The sequence below is a fragment of the Elephantulus edwardii genome, unplaced genomic scaffold (genome assembly GCF_000299155.1).
Source record: "Elephantulus edwardii isolate Elephantulus edwardi_28Jun2011 unplaced genomic scaffold, EleEdw1.0 scaffold00476, whole genome shotgun sequence".
Classification (NCBI taxonomy): Eukaryota; Metazoa; Chordata; class Mammalia; order Macroscelidea; family Macroscelididae; genus Elephantulus; species Elephantulus edwardii.
Window position 1 is genome coordinate 463,047 of NW_006400226.1, and position 16,501 is coordinate 479,547.

The window sequence follows — 16,501 nt, forward strand, 5'->3', positions numbered from 1 at the left end:
TCCTCCTCAGTTTCAGCAGGCAGGGTTGTGTTACCTCCGTAATGCAGATTGTTGATAAATCTTTCTCCAATCCTGATGCCCCATTTCTCCTTATCCAGCTCAGCCTCCTGGATAATCTTTTGTGCATACAGATTGAAAAGGTATGGAGATAGGACACATCTCAGGCCTACACCCTTCCCAATTTTGAACCATGCAATGTTTCCTCGCTCTGTTCTGATGACTGCCTCCCTGGTCCAAGTATAGGTTTTACACTAACACGATCAAAGTGTTCTGAGATTCCCATTCTTCTCAGAGTTAGCCACAGTTTGTTGTAATCCGCACAGTCAAACACCTTTGCATAATAAATGAAACACAGATAGACATTCCCCTGGTATTTCCTGCTTTCAGCCAAGATCCATCTACCATTAGCTACAATATCGCTAGTACCATGACCCACCCCTTCTAAACCCAGCCTGCACTTCAGGCTGTTCTCTGTTGATGTGCTATTACAGGTTTTTTTTTTATAATCTTCAGCAGAATCTTGCTTGCATGTGATATTAACAATATTGTTTGATAATTTCCACACTGTTGGATCACCTTTCTTTGGAATGGGATCTCTTCCAGTCAACTGGCCAAGTGGTTATCCTCCAGATTTCTTGACACAACTTGGTGAGCACCTTTAGGGCAGCATCTGTTAGTTGAAATATGTCAGTTGGTATACCATCAATTCTGAGGCCTTATTTCTTGCCAGCTTTCAGAGCAAGCTGAACTACTTCCTTCATCACCATAGGCTCTTGCTCATATGTTCTTTCATCAAATTCTTCTTTGTCTACCAATTCCTTTCAGCACAATGACTCTATACTCTTTCCATCTTTTTTAATACATTGAATAGTTATGAAGAAAGTCTACTGCCCTGACAAACACTTTTCTTAATTTTAAACCAGAACAGAACTGCAAACTAGCCTATTCTCCCTCACACTTAGCAACCACAATCAAGACCTCTCTCCCCTCCCTTGTATCCGGTGACTGAAATTGTTTTGGGAACCATTTAACACCGTACCTTTGAGGGAAGGTCCCTTCCAAGCATACCTCTTCCCCTAGCATTTCTCCGCCCTGCCTCAATCTCCCCTTTATAAGGTGCTCACATGTACACTCCGTTGCCAGTGCATGCGCATCCTCAATGTGCTGTGCTTATAAAAGCTGACCAATATATATCACTAGTGTCTTAACTGAGTGACCTTGAGTCTCTATCAAATGGTAAATTCAAGTTGGCACTTTTGGCCTTAGTCAGAAAGCCCCTAGAGCTATGTGGGGCCCTGTCCTGCCACACCACCAAAGGCCTCAGCCAGCACATAGAGGGCAGTCCTGTGCCATGATATCCATATGCCTGATTGTTTCCATGGTTTCCTTTTAGAGGTAAATCACCTGTCAGTCTGTTGTAGTGGGGGAGTGATTGGCATATTGCTTCTTATTTTATAGCTTAGGTGTCTATGATTCCTTGTTTAATCAATTGCTGTTAATAGTACAGCATTTGTCTGTAAGTTTGCTGAACTGGGATAACTCATGAATTTTTGTGATGCTAAAAGCTATGCCAACAGGGACTACTACACATGGATGATCTCACTTGATGAACTGCATAGAAATCAGACATCTTTGGAAAGAATCATTAGAGAAGCTTACTATCAGTGGTCAAATTCAGGCCAGGTGCTGACTATGGAGCAGACTATCAATCGCTTATTACTAAGTTCAAATTGAAGCGGAAGAAAATTAAAACAAGCCCACAAGAACCAAAATTCAACCCCAAGTCTACACTATCTGAATTTAAAAATCATCTCAAGGATAGGTTTCAGGCATTGAACACGAATAAATAAATGAGTTGTGGGGTGACATAAATGATTATCATGCATGAAGAGAGCAAAAAGTCACTGCAAAAACAGAGGGGAAAGGAAAAAAAAGATTAAAATGCATGTTACAAGAGAAGCAAAAAAAAAGATGCAGAAGCAAAAGAACTGAGCAGAATATTACAAAGGGTAGTTTGACAAGACAAAGCAAGTATTATAATGGAATGTGCAAAGAACTGGAATTGGGGAATATAAAGGGGGAGAACTGGTTTGGCATACCTACAGCTGAAAGAACTGAAAAACAAATTCAAGCCTCAAGTTGTAATACTGAAGGATGTGATGGATAAAATCTTGAATGACCTAGGAAGTACCAAAAAAGACAGAGGAAATAAACACAGTCACTGTACAAAAAGAAATGGTTGACACTGAAATTAGAAAGTACCAAATGAACAAGAGCCAATGGTAATGAAGGAAGACATTCATGCTGCATTGAAGGTCCTGGCTAAAAAATAAGAACCAAGGAAAATTAATTTGTGGAAAACTGTTTAACACATTTCACCTAACATATATAGCTTTGGACATGCTTTGCAGTCTGTGCCAGGAAATGTAAAAGACAGCTAAGTAGCCAACTGACTGGAAGAGATCCATGTTTGTTCCCATTCCCAAGAAAGGTAACCCAACCAAACATGGAAATTTCTGAGCCATATCACTAATATCACATGCAAGCAAAAACTGCTGGACATCCTTCTAATCTGCTACTATAGTACATTGACTGAGAACCACCAGAAGAAGTTCAAGCTGGGTTTAGAAGAGGCCATGGCACAAAGAATATTAATTACTGATGTCAGTGAGATCTGGACTAAAAACAGAGAATACCAGAAGAGTATCTATTGGTATCTTTGCATACTGACTATGCAAAAGGATCAAAAGAATTGATGGCTAACATGGAGAAGAATGGGACTCCCTTAATTGTGCTTATATAAAATTTATGCCTAAACCAAGAACCTTGCTGTCCAATCACAGCAAGGAAACAGTACAGAACAGGTTAGATTTTCATGCCCCCACCATTGAAATCTTTCACAATTGGCAGAATCCTTGTCCTCATATTCTGATTTAGATGGTACAGCGTTGGCTACCATTTTCTCCACGTTAGGGAGTTTTCCACCTTTTTCCTGTACTCACACATGAATTCTCAGTGGTCATGAGCTTGAGATGAGTTTTTTAATTCTTTAATTAAGAACTTCTGTTCTGAGTCAATTCATGATACACAATAAAGTAAGACACTCCTAAATAACATGCCTCTGGAAACTTTATGAACTTTGAAAATGTTGATAGCTATAGAGGGACTTCAAGCCTTTTGTTTATAGGGTCACTATGAATTGTGCTTGACTCGAAGGCAATCAACAACAACTGGTCCATAGCTATTTTTACTGCTGTCCCAAAGGCTACACGTCTCATGTAGTTCAAATCCACCAGTGGCAGTGGGAGAAGTATATGGACAGTCTCCTCCTGTACTATTTGTACCCTCAGGAACCTGATAGAGACTCAGCCGTGGGCCAGAACCAGCTCAGTAGCAATGAGAAAGAGATACAGTAACTTAAATCTGTGCACATAGAACTTTTTTTAAAAAAATTTTATTTTATTTTAATCATTTTAATGAACATTTACAGAAATTTTTGGATTTCCATTCATTCATTGCTGCACTTTTCTTCCTGCCCAGCCCTCCGCTCCACCCCCAGTTCACTTTTCTCTTTGAAAAGTAATAGAAAAACTCCCTCCCTGGTACACAATCCCCCCGCTCTCCTCCCACTGCCTGAAAAACATGTACAAAAAATCATTAATTTTTAACTTTATGCTTTAATCTATAAATTTTTCAGGGGGCATTGCTCAAAGCCTTATCCTTTTAAATTCATACATTTTGTAATTTTTTAAAAATCCACAGTTTCATTAATAAAATGAGCTGAATTTTAACATCTTCATCAGTAGAAAAATAATTGATTTCAATTTATAGTGACCCTTATAGAAGCAGACTGCTACTGCTCTTGGCATTGACATAGCTCATGAGTTCAAATCATTGACCTTTGGCTTAGTAGTCAAATTCTTGACCAGAGTGTCATCAAGGCCTGTTGTCATTGTTGGAACTTGATGGTAGGCCTCTGACCCTATCATGTGCTTTGGATTTTTTTTTTTTTAATATTAGCAGCCTGTTGACACAAAATTCTATCTGTAGATCCCTGTGTCTTTCATAAAATACTATGCTAACAAGGCTAGAGAGATAGGAAACTCACTGTGAGTGGAATGAAAAAGTGGAACAGATTCTGTTAAAAATGTGTCTCCAGCTGGTTTTTTATTTCCTGTTGACCTTCTTAGCATATCTGAAAGCTAAAGTACAACTTCCTGCTATTTTTATTTCCTATCACCTCTTCCTCAGTAATTTCTGTACCTTTAAGCACCTGCCTTATTTTAAAGACACTTGAACATGCACAGTTTATGAGGGAAAAACACATTAAGCTTATATTACCTGAAATACAGGTTAGGAAGTAATAAGAGACTAACTTTTTATCTAAAATTATTTGGTTAATTTCTCCTGAAATGTCCTTCCTTTTATTCTCTTATATAATACTGACCTCTAGAGATAAATATGTGTAAATTTCCTTTTAGTAAGACTACAATAGTTGAATATTTGTAAAAGAAATTTTGTTGTTGTTGTTGTTGTTATATGCCGTCAAGAGAGTTAGTTTTTCCTCCTCTCTTCCTATCTTAAACTATTTTCAATTATTTCAAGCAAATTTAAAATTATAACAAAATACATTCATATTTATTCCCATTCCAAAAAAAAAGGTGACCCAATAGAATGAAAATTATGAAACAGTGTCATTAATATCACATGCAAGTAAAATCCTGCTGATATGTATCCAAAAATAACTGGAATAGCACTGCACCAGAGAACTGCCAGTGTGCAAGATGGATTTAGAAGAGACTGTGGTACTAGTGATATTATAATCAATGTTAGATGGATCTTGGCTGAAAGCAGAGAATACCAGAGGAATATCTATTTGTGTTTCATTGACTCTGCAGAGGCATTTGATTGTGTGGATCACAGCAAACTGTGGCTGACTCTGAGGAGAATGGGAATCCTAGAACACTTGGTAGTGCATATGTGAAACCTATATTTGGAACAGTAAGCAGTCGTCAGAACAATGCAAGGGAACCTTGCATGGTTCAAAATGAGGAAAGTTGTATGCCAGGGATGCATCCTATCTCCACACCTCTTCACTCTAAATGTGGAGCAAATCATCTGGGAGGCTGGGCTCCCAGGAGGAATGTAGTATCAGGTTTAGAGGAAGACTTAACCTGCGTTATGCAGATGACACAACCTTGCTTCCTGAAACTGAGGAAAATCTGAGGCGTTTACTGCAGAAGGTCAAGAACTTCAGCTTTAAATATGGAGTGAAGCTCAACATCAAGATAACAAAGGTTCTCACCACTGATCAGATTGGCTGCGTCATGAGAGATGGTGAAGAATTTGAGATTGTTAACAACTTCCACTTGCGCTGCTCCACAGTCAACACTCTTGTTAGCAGCCAGAAAATCAAAAGACAAATTTCATTGGAAAAATCTGTTCTCAGGGACCGCTTCAGAGTACTAAAGAGCAATGATGTCATTCTAGAGACTAAGATGTGCTTGATCCAGGCCATGGTCTTCACAATAACTTACTATGCATCAGAGAGCTGGACAGTAACTAAGGAAGGTAGAAGAATTGGTGCCTTTGAGTTGTGGTACTGGAGAAGACTATTGAATCTACCATGGACTGCTAAGAGAACAAACAGGTCTGACCTGAAGAACGTGAAACCAGACTTCTCCTTGGATGCAAGGATTTTGAAGCTCTGTCTGACATACTTTGGGCATATTGCTAGTGCCACCTTGTCCTTGGAGAGGGACACCATGCTTGGAAGAGTGGAGGGACAGTGTAGAAGAGGAAGAACCTGGATGAGATGGATTGATTTAGGGTAATGGGGTTAGGTGTGCCAGAGACAATGAAATAAACTCAAGATAGAGCTGGCTTCAGAGTTGTTGTATGTAGGGTAACTGTGAGTCAGAGTCTACTGGACAGCACATAACAGCAACCTCGATTTAACAGTTGATAATATTTTAAAAAAATTTATATTGATTTGCATGCAAAATTCGTATACATTGTGTTGCATTCATATACATTGTGTTTCACACATTCCTTCATTCACCTTGTTTCGTACAGTCATTCCCATACATTGTGTACAGTCATTCCCATACATTGTGTTTTATTAAATTAATCATCTTTGATATATGACCTTTGATCCATTATCTCACATTTTCAAGTCCCTATTGAATCTCTCCTAATTCCTTTACCCGTTCCTTCTGCCCACCAAATTCTGCAGCCCTGTGATTTCCTTTCCTTTCCTCTTCTTCTTTGGACTTCTGTACACATCTTACTAATAATCCTTCTCTTTTTACAATAATGGTAGTATGCAGTATTTGTCCTTATGAGACGGAACTAGGTCACTCAACATAATACTCTCTAGCCTCTCCCATGTTAGATAGTATTTTTCAAAATCATTGCTCCAGAGTGCTGCATAGTATTCGTTGCATGAAAGTACCACAAATTCTCAGTGTAGTTGGTTTTTTTGAAGTGGACCAGCTATCCACTTTAAAGTAAACTAAGTAGATTATGACATTTTACCCATTATTATTTCAGTGTGTTATCTCTAAAGAGTGAGGGCGTTTTTCTGTTTAAGGACGGTTCTGTTAATATACTGGCAACATTCATAATTATATCCGAATCTTCGTAAGATATATATCATAATCTTCATAATTCCCCAACTTAAATTGTATTTTCCTGCTAGTTATTTAAAACCATGATTAGTCTAGTCACAAACATTGTTGTTGTTTTTTTTTTGTTGTTAGGTTGTTATGTTCTCTCTAGTCTGTTTTTCTTACACTTTTGACATGTCTCTTTCACTTTGTGTAACTTGTGATTTAGTCCTGTTTTTGCAGTAATTATGCCCTTTTCTTATAGATTCTTTTCCTTGTTATTTTGAGTTGCCATTTCATGTTTCTTTTGTCCATATTTTCTGAACTCTTTGTTTCTGTTTTATATCATTCTTTCATATGTTGCTTATGTATCATCATTAATTATATGTTCTAGTATTCATCTGCTTAATGGAAATTATCAAGCCACCTGAAATGGGTTGATTTGTGTTCTCTGCTTTTTAAAATGTCTTTGAAAGACTGTGGTTTTGTATTTCTTACTCATTATTTGAACCAGCCACCATGGGATCAGGTTTGTAACTAGAAGGAAGTTTGTGTAACAAGAGTTTCTCAATTCAGACTTTTGGGTTTTTTTTCTGTTCCAGAAAAGATGACATTTTTTGTTTTCTGATATCCTTAATCCTGTCTTACTGCTGTAGGACTTTTATCTTCAGCCTCCTTTGGTTCTTATAGCTGCCTTCCACTTTCTCTCCCTTCCCATCCTCTTCCTACAAGGTCTTCTCAGGATAACACTTTCAGTCCTTTATCTCCTCTAAGCCTCCCTTTGACGGTTTGTCATCAAGCGGTGGGTTTGTTTTAAGTAGTTCTTTTTTAGGCAAGGCTTTTTTTTCCCTTCTGAATTAAATCTTGACAGAAACTCCTAAGTTCTACCACCTCCTAGAGTTGTCTGGTGTCCTAGCCCACCTGTGAGACTCCAGTCTGAGCCCTCACACTGGCTGGATTCCAGCGCTTGTTGTCCTACTCCTGGGTTTGTCCCTGCTGGTTCATAAATTCCTATTTACAGCCCTCCTCATCCTCTGCTTAGTCTGCACACAGAGCTCCCAGGAACCTCTGTTGCTTTTCCTTGCAGTTCTGTGTAGCTTTTAATTGTGAGAAGATTCTGGAAGATAGTTATCTTTTTTAGGGAATGTTGATCATCCCCTTCTCTCCTCCACTCCAGGAGAAAGCCAGTAATGCAGTATGCAGCAGCTTTCATTTGCCAGCATGGACGACTTACCCGTTGTGAGTAGGCACTGGAACAGGATCTATTGGCTATAATTCTGAGCATATTTGTTGTTACAGTTTGGTGAAGTGAGTGAAAAGAACTTCCATCTTGGGGCTTTCCTTCTATATAAAAAAATTCAAGTTTTTAGAGTGTTTTCTTTTTTTTTTATTTGTCACATTCGCATCATATTTCCACTGAAGATCTGTTCTAATTTTTTTAACTCTTTTTTGTGCCTGAGTACAGTGTACTTTATTGATAGTACATAACAAGATGACTCTCTAAGCCCCTCCCCTTTCTCAGGAAAATTGTGAAGGATGTGAGGTTCTCAGTGTGCGGGGTGATCAAGTTGGGGCAATGACTCCCCAGCAGCTGAAGGGGTGGTGGGGGATGTCTGTCTCTCTCCCCCCCCCTTCTTCCTCTCTTCCGCTTTGCCTCTCTCCCTCTCTCCTAGTGTTATTCCTGTGGCTGGTGGTCCAAGGGGCTCTGCTTTTTTGGAGGTCATCTGAACCACCAGGCCAACCACCCAGTTGCTGTAGCCAAAGTCATTGTCATCCAAGGAAATGAGTTTGACAAAGTGGTTGTTGAGAGCAATGCCAGCTCCAGCATCAAAAGTGGAAGAGTGGATGTCACTGTTAAAGTCACAGGGGACATCCTGATCCTCATTTTGTCCCAGGATGCCCTTTAGGGGCCCTTCTAATGCCTGCTTTACTACTTTCTTAATGTCATTTTTAAAATTTTAATTTATTAATTTCAGTAAAAATTTACAGAGACTTTGGATTTCCATTCATTCATTGTTGCACTTTTCTCCCCTCTCAACCCTCCCACCTAATACACTACCCTCTTGGAAAAGTTAAAGAAAATCCTTTCATTGTTTTAGAAACCCTCTCCCAGGTCCACTCCACCATGTAGCCTTCGCTTTAGACTGTCAATACAAAAATACTTAATCACATATCCCTTTTAAACAGTTTTCTCCCTCATCTGTTTCAATGCAGTATACATTATTGAACCCATCTTTCTCAGTCTCTCCCCAACCCTAAGGTCAGTCCTGTTTTACAATACTGGCACCATGCAGTATTTGTCCTTTTGTGACTGAGATACTTCAGTCAGCATAATGTCCTCCATAGTTGCCCATTTTGAATAATATTGCATGAGTTCCTTGTTTTTCAGTGTAGCATAGTATTCCAATTGTGTGATTATACCACAGCTTCTCTATCCATTTGTTTGTTGATGGGCACTTAGGTTGTTTCCAGCTCCTTGCTATTGTGAACAAAGCTGCAGTAAACATGGGTGTGCATATATCTGCTTGAATGTCAGTTATGGTCTCTTCAGGGTATATTCCCAGTAGTGGAATTGCTGGGTCAAATGGTATCTCTATTTGCAACTTTTTGAGAAAGCGCCATACCGCCTTCCACAGCGGTTGCACCATATTACACTCCCACCAACAGTGAATAAGGGTTCCAGTTTCTCCATAACCTTACCAGCATTTGTTGCTTGCTGTTCTGTTAAATTTTGCCATTCTGACTGGGGTGAGATGATATCTCATAGTTGTTTTAATTTGCATCTCTCTTAGGGCTAGGGATTTTGAACATTGCTTCATGTGCTTATTAGCCATCTGAATGTCTTCTTCGGTGAAGTGTCTGTTCATATCCTGTGCCCATTTTTCTACTGGATTATTTACCTTTATCTTCTTGTGGTACTCAAGTATTTTATAAATTCTAGATATAAGTCCCTTATTTGATATGTCATCATCAAATACTTTTTCTCAATCTGTGGCTTCCCTTTTTACCCTGTTGGAGAAGTTTTTGGATGTGCATAGGGATTTGATTCTTAGAAGATCCCATTCATCTACTTTATCTTCTGCTGGTTGTAGGTCTTAATGTCATATTTGATAGCTTTTTCCAGATGGCAAGTCAGATTCATGACTGACACATTGAGGATGTGAACATGGAAAGCCATGGTACTATCGGGGATGACCTTGCCCCAATAGCTCATGCAAAGATGATGTTCTAGGTAGGTCCACAGCCATCACGCCACAGCTTTCCAGAGGGACCATCATCAGTCTTCTGAGTAGTATTGATGGTATGAATTGTGGTCATAAGTCCCTCTATGTTACCAGAAATGAATGACCTTGACGGGGGGTCGGGGGAAGGGCAAGCAGTTGGTGGTACAGGAGGCATTACTGACAGTCTTGAGAGAGTTGTTATACTTCTCATCATAAACATGAGGGCATTGACAGAAGGAGCACCCTTCAAGTGAGCCCCTGCCTTCTCCAAGGTTGTGAAGACATCAGTGGACTCCATAACATACTCAGCACCAGCATGACCCTACTTGATAATGGCAAGATCTTTGTCCTGGAAGATAGTGATGGCTTTCCTATTGGTTGACCAGCTTCTCATTCTTAGCCTTGACCACGCTGTTGAACTTGCAGTGGGTATTAACATACTGGAACATATAGACCATGTAGTTGATGTCTGTGAGAAGGTCATTGATGGCAACAACATCCGCTTTGTCAGAGTTAAAAGCAGCCCCAGTGACAAGGCATGGAATGTGGCCAAATCCACTTACTCCAACCTTCACCATCATGTTTCAGGGATGCAGCTGAGGCTGCACAAGAAGAGAGGGCAGTCTGTCAGTAGATGAGCCGAGAGCCAGTGTGTTTTTGTTTTGATAGACAAACAAAATTAATTATCTTACCTCTCTTACCATTTATGTTTCTACACTTGCTTAGGAAAATATTTTTAAATAAAAAAAACTAAACAAACACTAAAGTCACTGAGGAACTTGAGCCAATATGCAGATAAAAGAAACCATGAATATATTAAAAATCAAACCCACTGCCTTCAAGTCCATTCTGACTCATATCCACCCTCTATCGGGTTTCTTTGGCAGTAAGTGACCATGAAAGGAGATAGTCCATCTTTGTTGCTTGGAGTCACTGGTGTCTTTGAACTGCCATATTCCAGCAGCCTTTGGGTGCGCAGTGCAACTTGCTGTAGGCTACACCATGAGACCTCCTTATATCAGAAGTAGAGAATAGAAATGAATTTCCCAGGAAGTTAGTTGTTTTGTATCATAAATTGAGTTTCCTGGGAAATGGCATCTGAGATAAAGATTAGCATATGAGATTTTTATTGAGGAGTGCTCTTAGGATCAGATGTGTGGGAAAGGAGGGAAGGACGTTGAATTGCAGTGCAATGCAGTCCTATTGAAACCTCAGAGGGCACCTCATAGGGAGTTCAGGAACCTGGGAGCTCTTAACCTAAGCAGTGATTGTACATTAACTATAGCTCATTCTGGTGGCCTAGTGGCAAGAAGCTGTGCTGCAATCCCAAAGGCACGAGGTTCTAGGCACGAGGTTGCTCTGCAGGAGGAGGGACAATCTCCTCCCATGCCTCTGAAAACCTGCCAGAGGGTCAACTATGGGTCAGTTCTGACCCTATGATATACAACAACAATAGGCAGGATTATAGTTTTTAAACTATGTCTTATTCTTAATACTAATACTATTTTTAAAAATTATAATGAAACTGTTTTACTGTGGTTTAAAAGAAAGTTTACAAAGTAACTTTGATTTTAATCAACCACTCATTTTATTTTCTAAGCACAGTGTAACCACACTTTCCAGCTTCTCCCTAGCTCTCATTTCCATTAATTCTTCTGTCTTACACTTTCCTACCTTCAGGGCTTTATCCTTGGGATCTGCAGCTCCTTTGCTTATTCTGAAGAGTGAGTCCTCCCTAGTGTTACAAGTCACTTTATAAGCCTGTTAGTTGTTTGGCTGAAAGGTGAACTCTAGGGTGAGTTTTTAATTGTGACTTGCTAGGTGCAGTGAGTCTAATATGGCTCATGGTGACCCTGTTAACAACAAATCTGAACCCTGACCTCTTCTGTGCCATCTTCATTATCTTACAAACTTGAGCCCATTGCTCCAGTCACTGTGTCAGTCCATGTTATTGAGAGTCCCTTCTTTAACCCTCCAACTTTCCAACTATAGTATCTGTTTCCAGGGACTAGCCTCACCTAGCAGCATGTCGAAAGTATAAAAGACAAAGTGTTGCCTCCAAGGAGCACTCTGGCTGCATTTTCTCAAAGACATACCTGTTTGTTCTTCTGGCAGTCCATGGGCTATTCAGTATTCTTCTCAAGCACCACAACTCAAAAGCATCAGTTCTTCTACCATCCTTTTTCATTGTCTAGCTCTCAGATGCATAGCAGATGATTGAAAAGACTATGGCCTGAATCAGGCGCAACTTAGTCTTCAAAATGACCTCATTACTCTTCAGGATTTTGAAGAGATCCTTGCCAGTGGACTTGCATAATACAATCTGTCTCTTGATCTGACTGCTGGTATCAAGGGTGGTGATCGTTGATTTAAGCGAGATGAAATCATTGACACCTTGAATCTTTTCTCCATCTATTATTATATTTCCTTTTGGCTCTGTGGTGATGTCCTTTGTTTTTTTGATGTAATCTTTTTTGAGATGTAATCTTTACTGAAGTCCTTGATTTTCTGCAGCAAGTGTTTCAAGCCGTCTTTACTTTGAGCAAGCAAGGTTGCATCATTTGCATTCTGAAGGTTATTGTTGAGTCTTTCTTTACTCTTGATGCCACATTCCTTTCGATAGAGCCTGGATTCATTCATATTTGCACAGAATACAGATTGAATAGGTGTGGAGAAAGGACACATCGCTGGAAAGATGCCCACCATTCCTGATTGTAAACCATGCAATGTTTCAGTGTTCTATTCAGACAGAAGCTGTTTTATCTAGGTGTAGATTTCTCCTGAGCACAATTACATGTTACGGGATTACCATTCTTCTCAATGTTAGCTAGAACATGTTATGATCCACATACTCGGATGCCTTTCCATAGTCAATAAAGCACAACTAGACATTCTTCTAGTATTTTTCACTTTTAGTCAGCGTCCATCTGATATCAGCAATGGAATCCCTGGTGCCAAGGCCTCTTCTAAATACTACTAAAACTACTGGCAATTTTCTGTCAGTGTACTGCTCTGTTTATGAATGATCTTCAGTAATATTTTGCTGGCATGTGATAGCAATTAAACTATTGTGTAATTTCTACATTCTTTTGGGTCACCTTTCTTGGAAATTGGAACAAATGTGGATCTTTTCCAATGAATCAGCCAGGCAGCTCTCCTCTAAATTTCTTGGCATAGAGTGGTGGGCACATCCAGGGCTACATCTGATAGTTGAAACATGTCAGCTGGTATCCCATTGATTCCTTGGGCCTTAGTTTTTGTCAGGTCTTCCAGTGCAACTTGAACTTCATCTTTTGTTACCGTGAGTTATTGTTCATATGGTACTTCCGGAGAATTTTCAGTGATGACTAACTCTTTTTGGTACAGTGTCTGTGCATATCCCATCTTCTTTTGATGCTTCTTGGATCATTCAAGTTTTGCCTATGGCTTCTCTCAGTATTGTAACTTGAGGTTGAATTTTTTAGCTTTTTCAGCTTAGAATGCAGAGCATGTTTTTCCCTTTTTATTCTCTGACTCTTTGCACATTTCAATATAATATCTTCTTGAATTGCCCTTTGAAATATTTATTCTGATATAAAACATTTCAGCCATCAATTTTGTACTCAGAAAAAGAAAAAGCTTTCTGGTGAGAAAACCAAATCAGTGTACATAATTTTTTGAAAGTACATTTTTTTCAGTCCTTTATTACTTTCGTTTCACTAGACTCTGCTAGTTTTAAATCTCCAATATCTCTTTGTCTTTGTCTTTAATGTCATTTAGTGCTCCTCTAACAGAAGTACCACACATGGATGATTTTCACATTTTTGTTCTCCCAGTTCAGAAGGTTTGATGTCCAAATTCATGAGCAACTTCTGTTTACTCTGAGGGAAAACCCTCTCTCAAGCTACTCTCCTGGGTTGCTTTGTCATCTTCAGGTGCCAGTGGCCTTTCTCCATCTGAGCTTTCATGTCTGTGCCTCATCTGCTATTTTTGTATCTCAAAAGTGAGTCTCTCTGACATAAAGCCTTTTCTGCAATGAGATTACATCTGCAGGTTAGGATTTACAGTATATTTTGGGGGCATAGAACTCAAGCCATGATACTCACAGAATTATTAATGAGTATTACCTTTACTTTTCAGCTTGGGCAATGGTTGATGGTGGTTCCAATGTGAAAGCCCGCACTTCCTACAATGAGAAGAGTCCACGGATTGTCGTGTCCCGCTCCCATGCGGGAACGGTCAAGCAGGTTGCTCTGCAGACTTTTGGAAACCAGACTACAGTTATTCCTGCTGGTGGTGCCGGTCAGTTCTAGTCCCTCTTCCCACATTGTGTTGGCAGAGACTTGTGTCAGAAAACTAACCTGATTTCTTATTTGAGTTTTCTTTGAATGCAGTCCTGGTTTCTTGTTGGTAGTTTCTCTGGTAGGTTTTCGCCTCCACTGGCCTTTTAAGAAAGAAGCAGTCACCCAACAATGATGTCCCTCTGTCTCCAATGGCAAGGAAGAGTTTTCCTGTTAGTAGTGCGATGCCAGTGAGGACTTCAAAGACAGTGTGATTACAAAGTAATTATTTAGTTAATTTGACTGTGGGCTGTTAGAGAGAAGGGCTCATTTAGGCAGAAAAACTCCAGGAATGTGTTAACACTGTTAAGAGGACTAATTTCTGGGTTACTTTAACACCCCCGAACCCCTGAGCTGGTCCCAAGGCCATGTTCTAAGATTAATTCGATTGCCTGTTGTCTGTTCCATTTGGTGATGATTCTGTACTGGTGTGGTTATGCATGTGGTACAGGCCCAAGCTAAGAGGGCTTTCTCTGAAAAGGGCCAGGTAGCAAACACTCTGTAGGGGTTGTGAGTCATGTCCTGTCTTTATTGTGTATTATTCTTTGATTTAGTTTGTTTGCAACTCTTTAAAAATATAAAAACCATTATTGGCTTACAGGCTGCAGGAAAAGGGTCTGAGACCAGCATTGGTTACAGTTTGATCTGTCATAGCATCTGACAGATGTGCTTTAGTTAAATAGCAAATTGTAAGAAAACATTTGTGTATGAAAACCTTTTTTTTAGCATATTCATAAAGAGAAAAATAAAGCTTATTGATTTTTAAGACTCATAGTTCTAATAAGCTAAACTAAGTATGACTTTATTATTATCTCTGTTAGGTAAGAATAATAAAGGACAGTATCCAGTATACCACGAAAAATGAGTAAAACTAGATTGATTCTACATATCGTTTCTTTTACATTTTGTCTTACTTTATTTTTTAAAGCCTGCTGCTTTTTTAAAAAAATTATTAATAAGTTGCCTTCTCTGCAATAAGATTATCATACTAACATTCAAGCAAAAAGTATGGGTCGTTAGCTTCAGTAGACTATGTCATTCTATAGAATATGACATGTTTCATAGAAAACAACCGAAAGAAAAAAAAAGTAAATTTAAAAATGACAAGTATTTGCTTGGTTATACTTGAAATTAACTTATTAAGTTTGATTTACAATATATTTTTGCTAATTTGATTTTAATGTTGTTCTTGTTAATTGCTTGAAAACTTGTGTTTTAAAATCATTTTGTAAAAAAAAAATCATTTTGTAACAGTAATTTCACCTCTGCTGATACTTTTAACAGTATACTTACTGGGAAACGTAAGCTACTTTCTTAAATTTTTTAAACCCTAACTGAAAATTCTGTGGTTTTTCTTTTAGGTTATAAAGTCTTAGCACTCTTGGATGTGCCAGATAAGAGTCAAGAAAAAGCTGATCTGTATATCCATGTAACGTACATCAAGAAGTGGGATATCTGTGCTGGCAATGCCATCTTAAAAGCCCTTGGGGGCCACATGACCACGCTGAGTGGTGAAGAAATCAGCTACACTGGTTCTGATGGCGTCGAAGGGGGACTCCTTGCTAGTATCAGAATGAACCACCAGGCTCTGGCCAGGAGACTCCCAGGTCTGGAGAAGATAGGACACAATTAGCACAACTGACGGCAGGGCACAGCTTTTGAAGCCTGAAACATTGGGGACTTCAGAGAGCATTTCTCTGTGGAGACTATGCATAGTTAAGGCCAGCCAAACTTTTGAGTATTTATGAAGCATCAGAGACAAATTATTTTCCCTTTAATGGATACAAGATCAGGGGAAATTGGTTGCTTCATGTCTCAAGTATTGTCTTTATTTTTGAGACTATTTTCGTATAGTTGTCATATACAAGGCGTGTATATATATTTGTGAATTAAAATCTGTAGCTGAGTCTACATTGTTATGTGTACCATTTCCACACAACATCATAAATCTTCACTATTAGTATTTTCATATAGAATTTGGCTGATGAAAGGAATGATTTTGTGTAGATGTTTAATATAGCTTTATAATTATAATCTCATGAAAATTAAGTAATTGGGAATTTTTACTCTAAACTTGGATGGAAAGCACAAGAAGCCACACATCCCTTGATATGCAACAAATATTCTGTTATTATTTCTGTGAATTAGAAAAGAAAAAAGCTTATGTTGATTTTTTCTTGAAATTATAACAGATTCAATGGCTAATAGAAAATATGATGGTTTGCATTGTGATTCTGATTTCTCTGAATGTGTGATATTATTCCTTTTTTTTTAAAGCAAACTGTGTTTGAACCTTAAATGTAGATTTAACATTTCTGCCATCTTGTTGATTTTCTTTTTTCCTAGAAAA

General features: G+C 38.8%; 1 protein-coding gene across 1 annotated transcript in view; it reads left to right on the plus strand.

Moving 5' to 3' along the window:
- Positions 1 to 16,062, plus strand: part of LOC102861751 (inositol monophosphatase 3-like) — a 39,819-nt gene extending 23,757 nt beyond the window's left edge. The window contains exons 4-5 of the mRNA XM_006902950.1: positions 13,952 to 14,113; positions 15,513 to 16,062. Of these exons, the coding sequence (XP_006903012.1) occupies positions 13,952 to 14,113; positions 15,513 to 15,784 (434 nt within the window). The 3' untranslated portion in view covers positions 15,785 to 16,062. The remainder of the gene's footprint in view (positions 1 to 13,951; positions 14,114 to 15,512) is intronic.
- Positions 16,063 to 16,501: the final 439 nt, after the last annotated feature.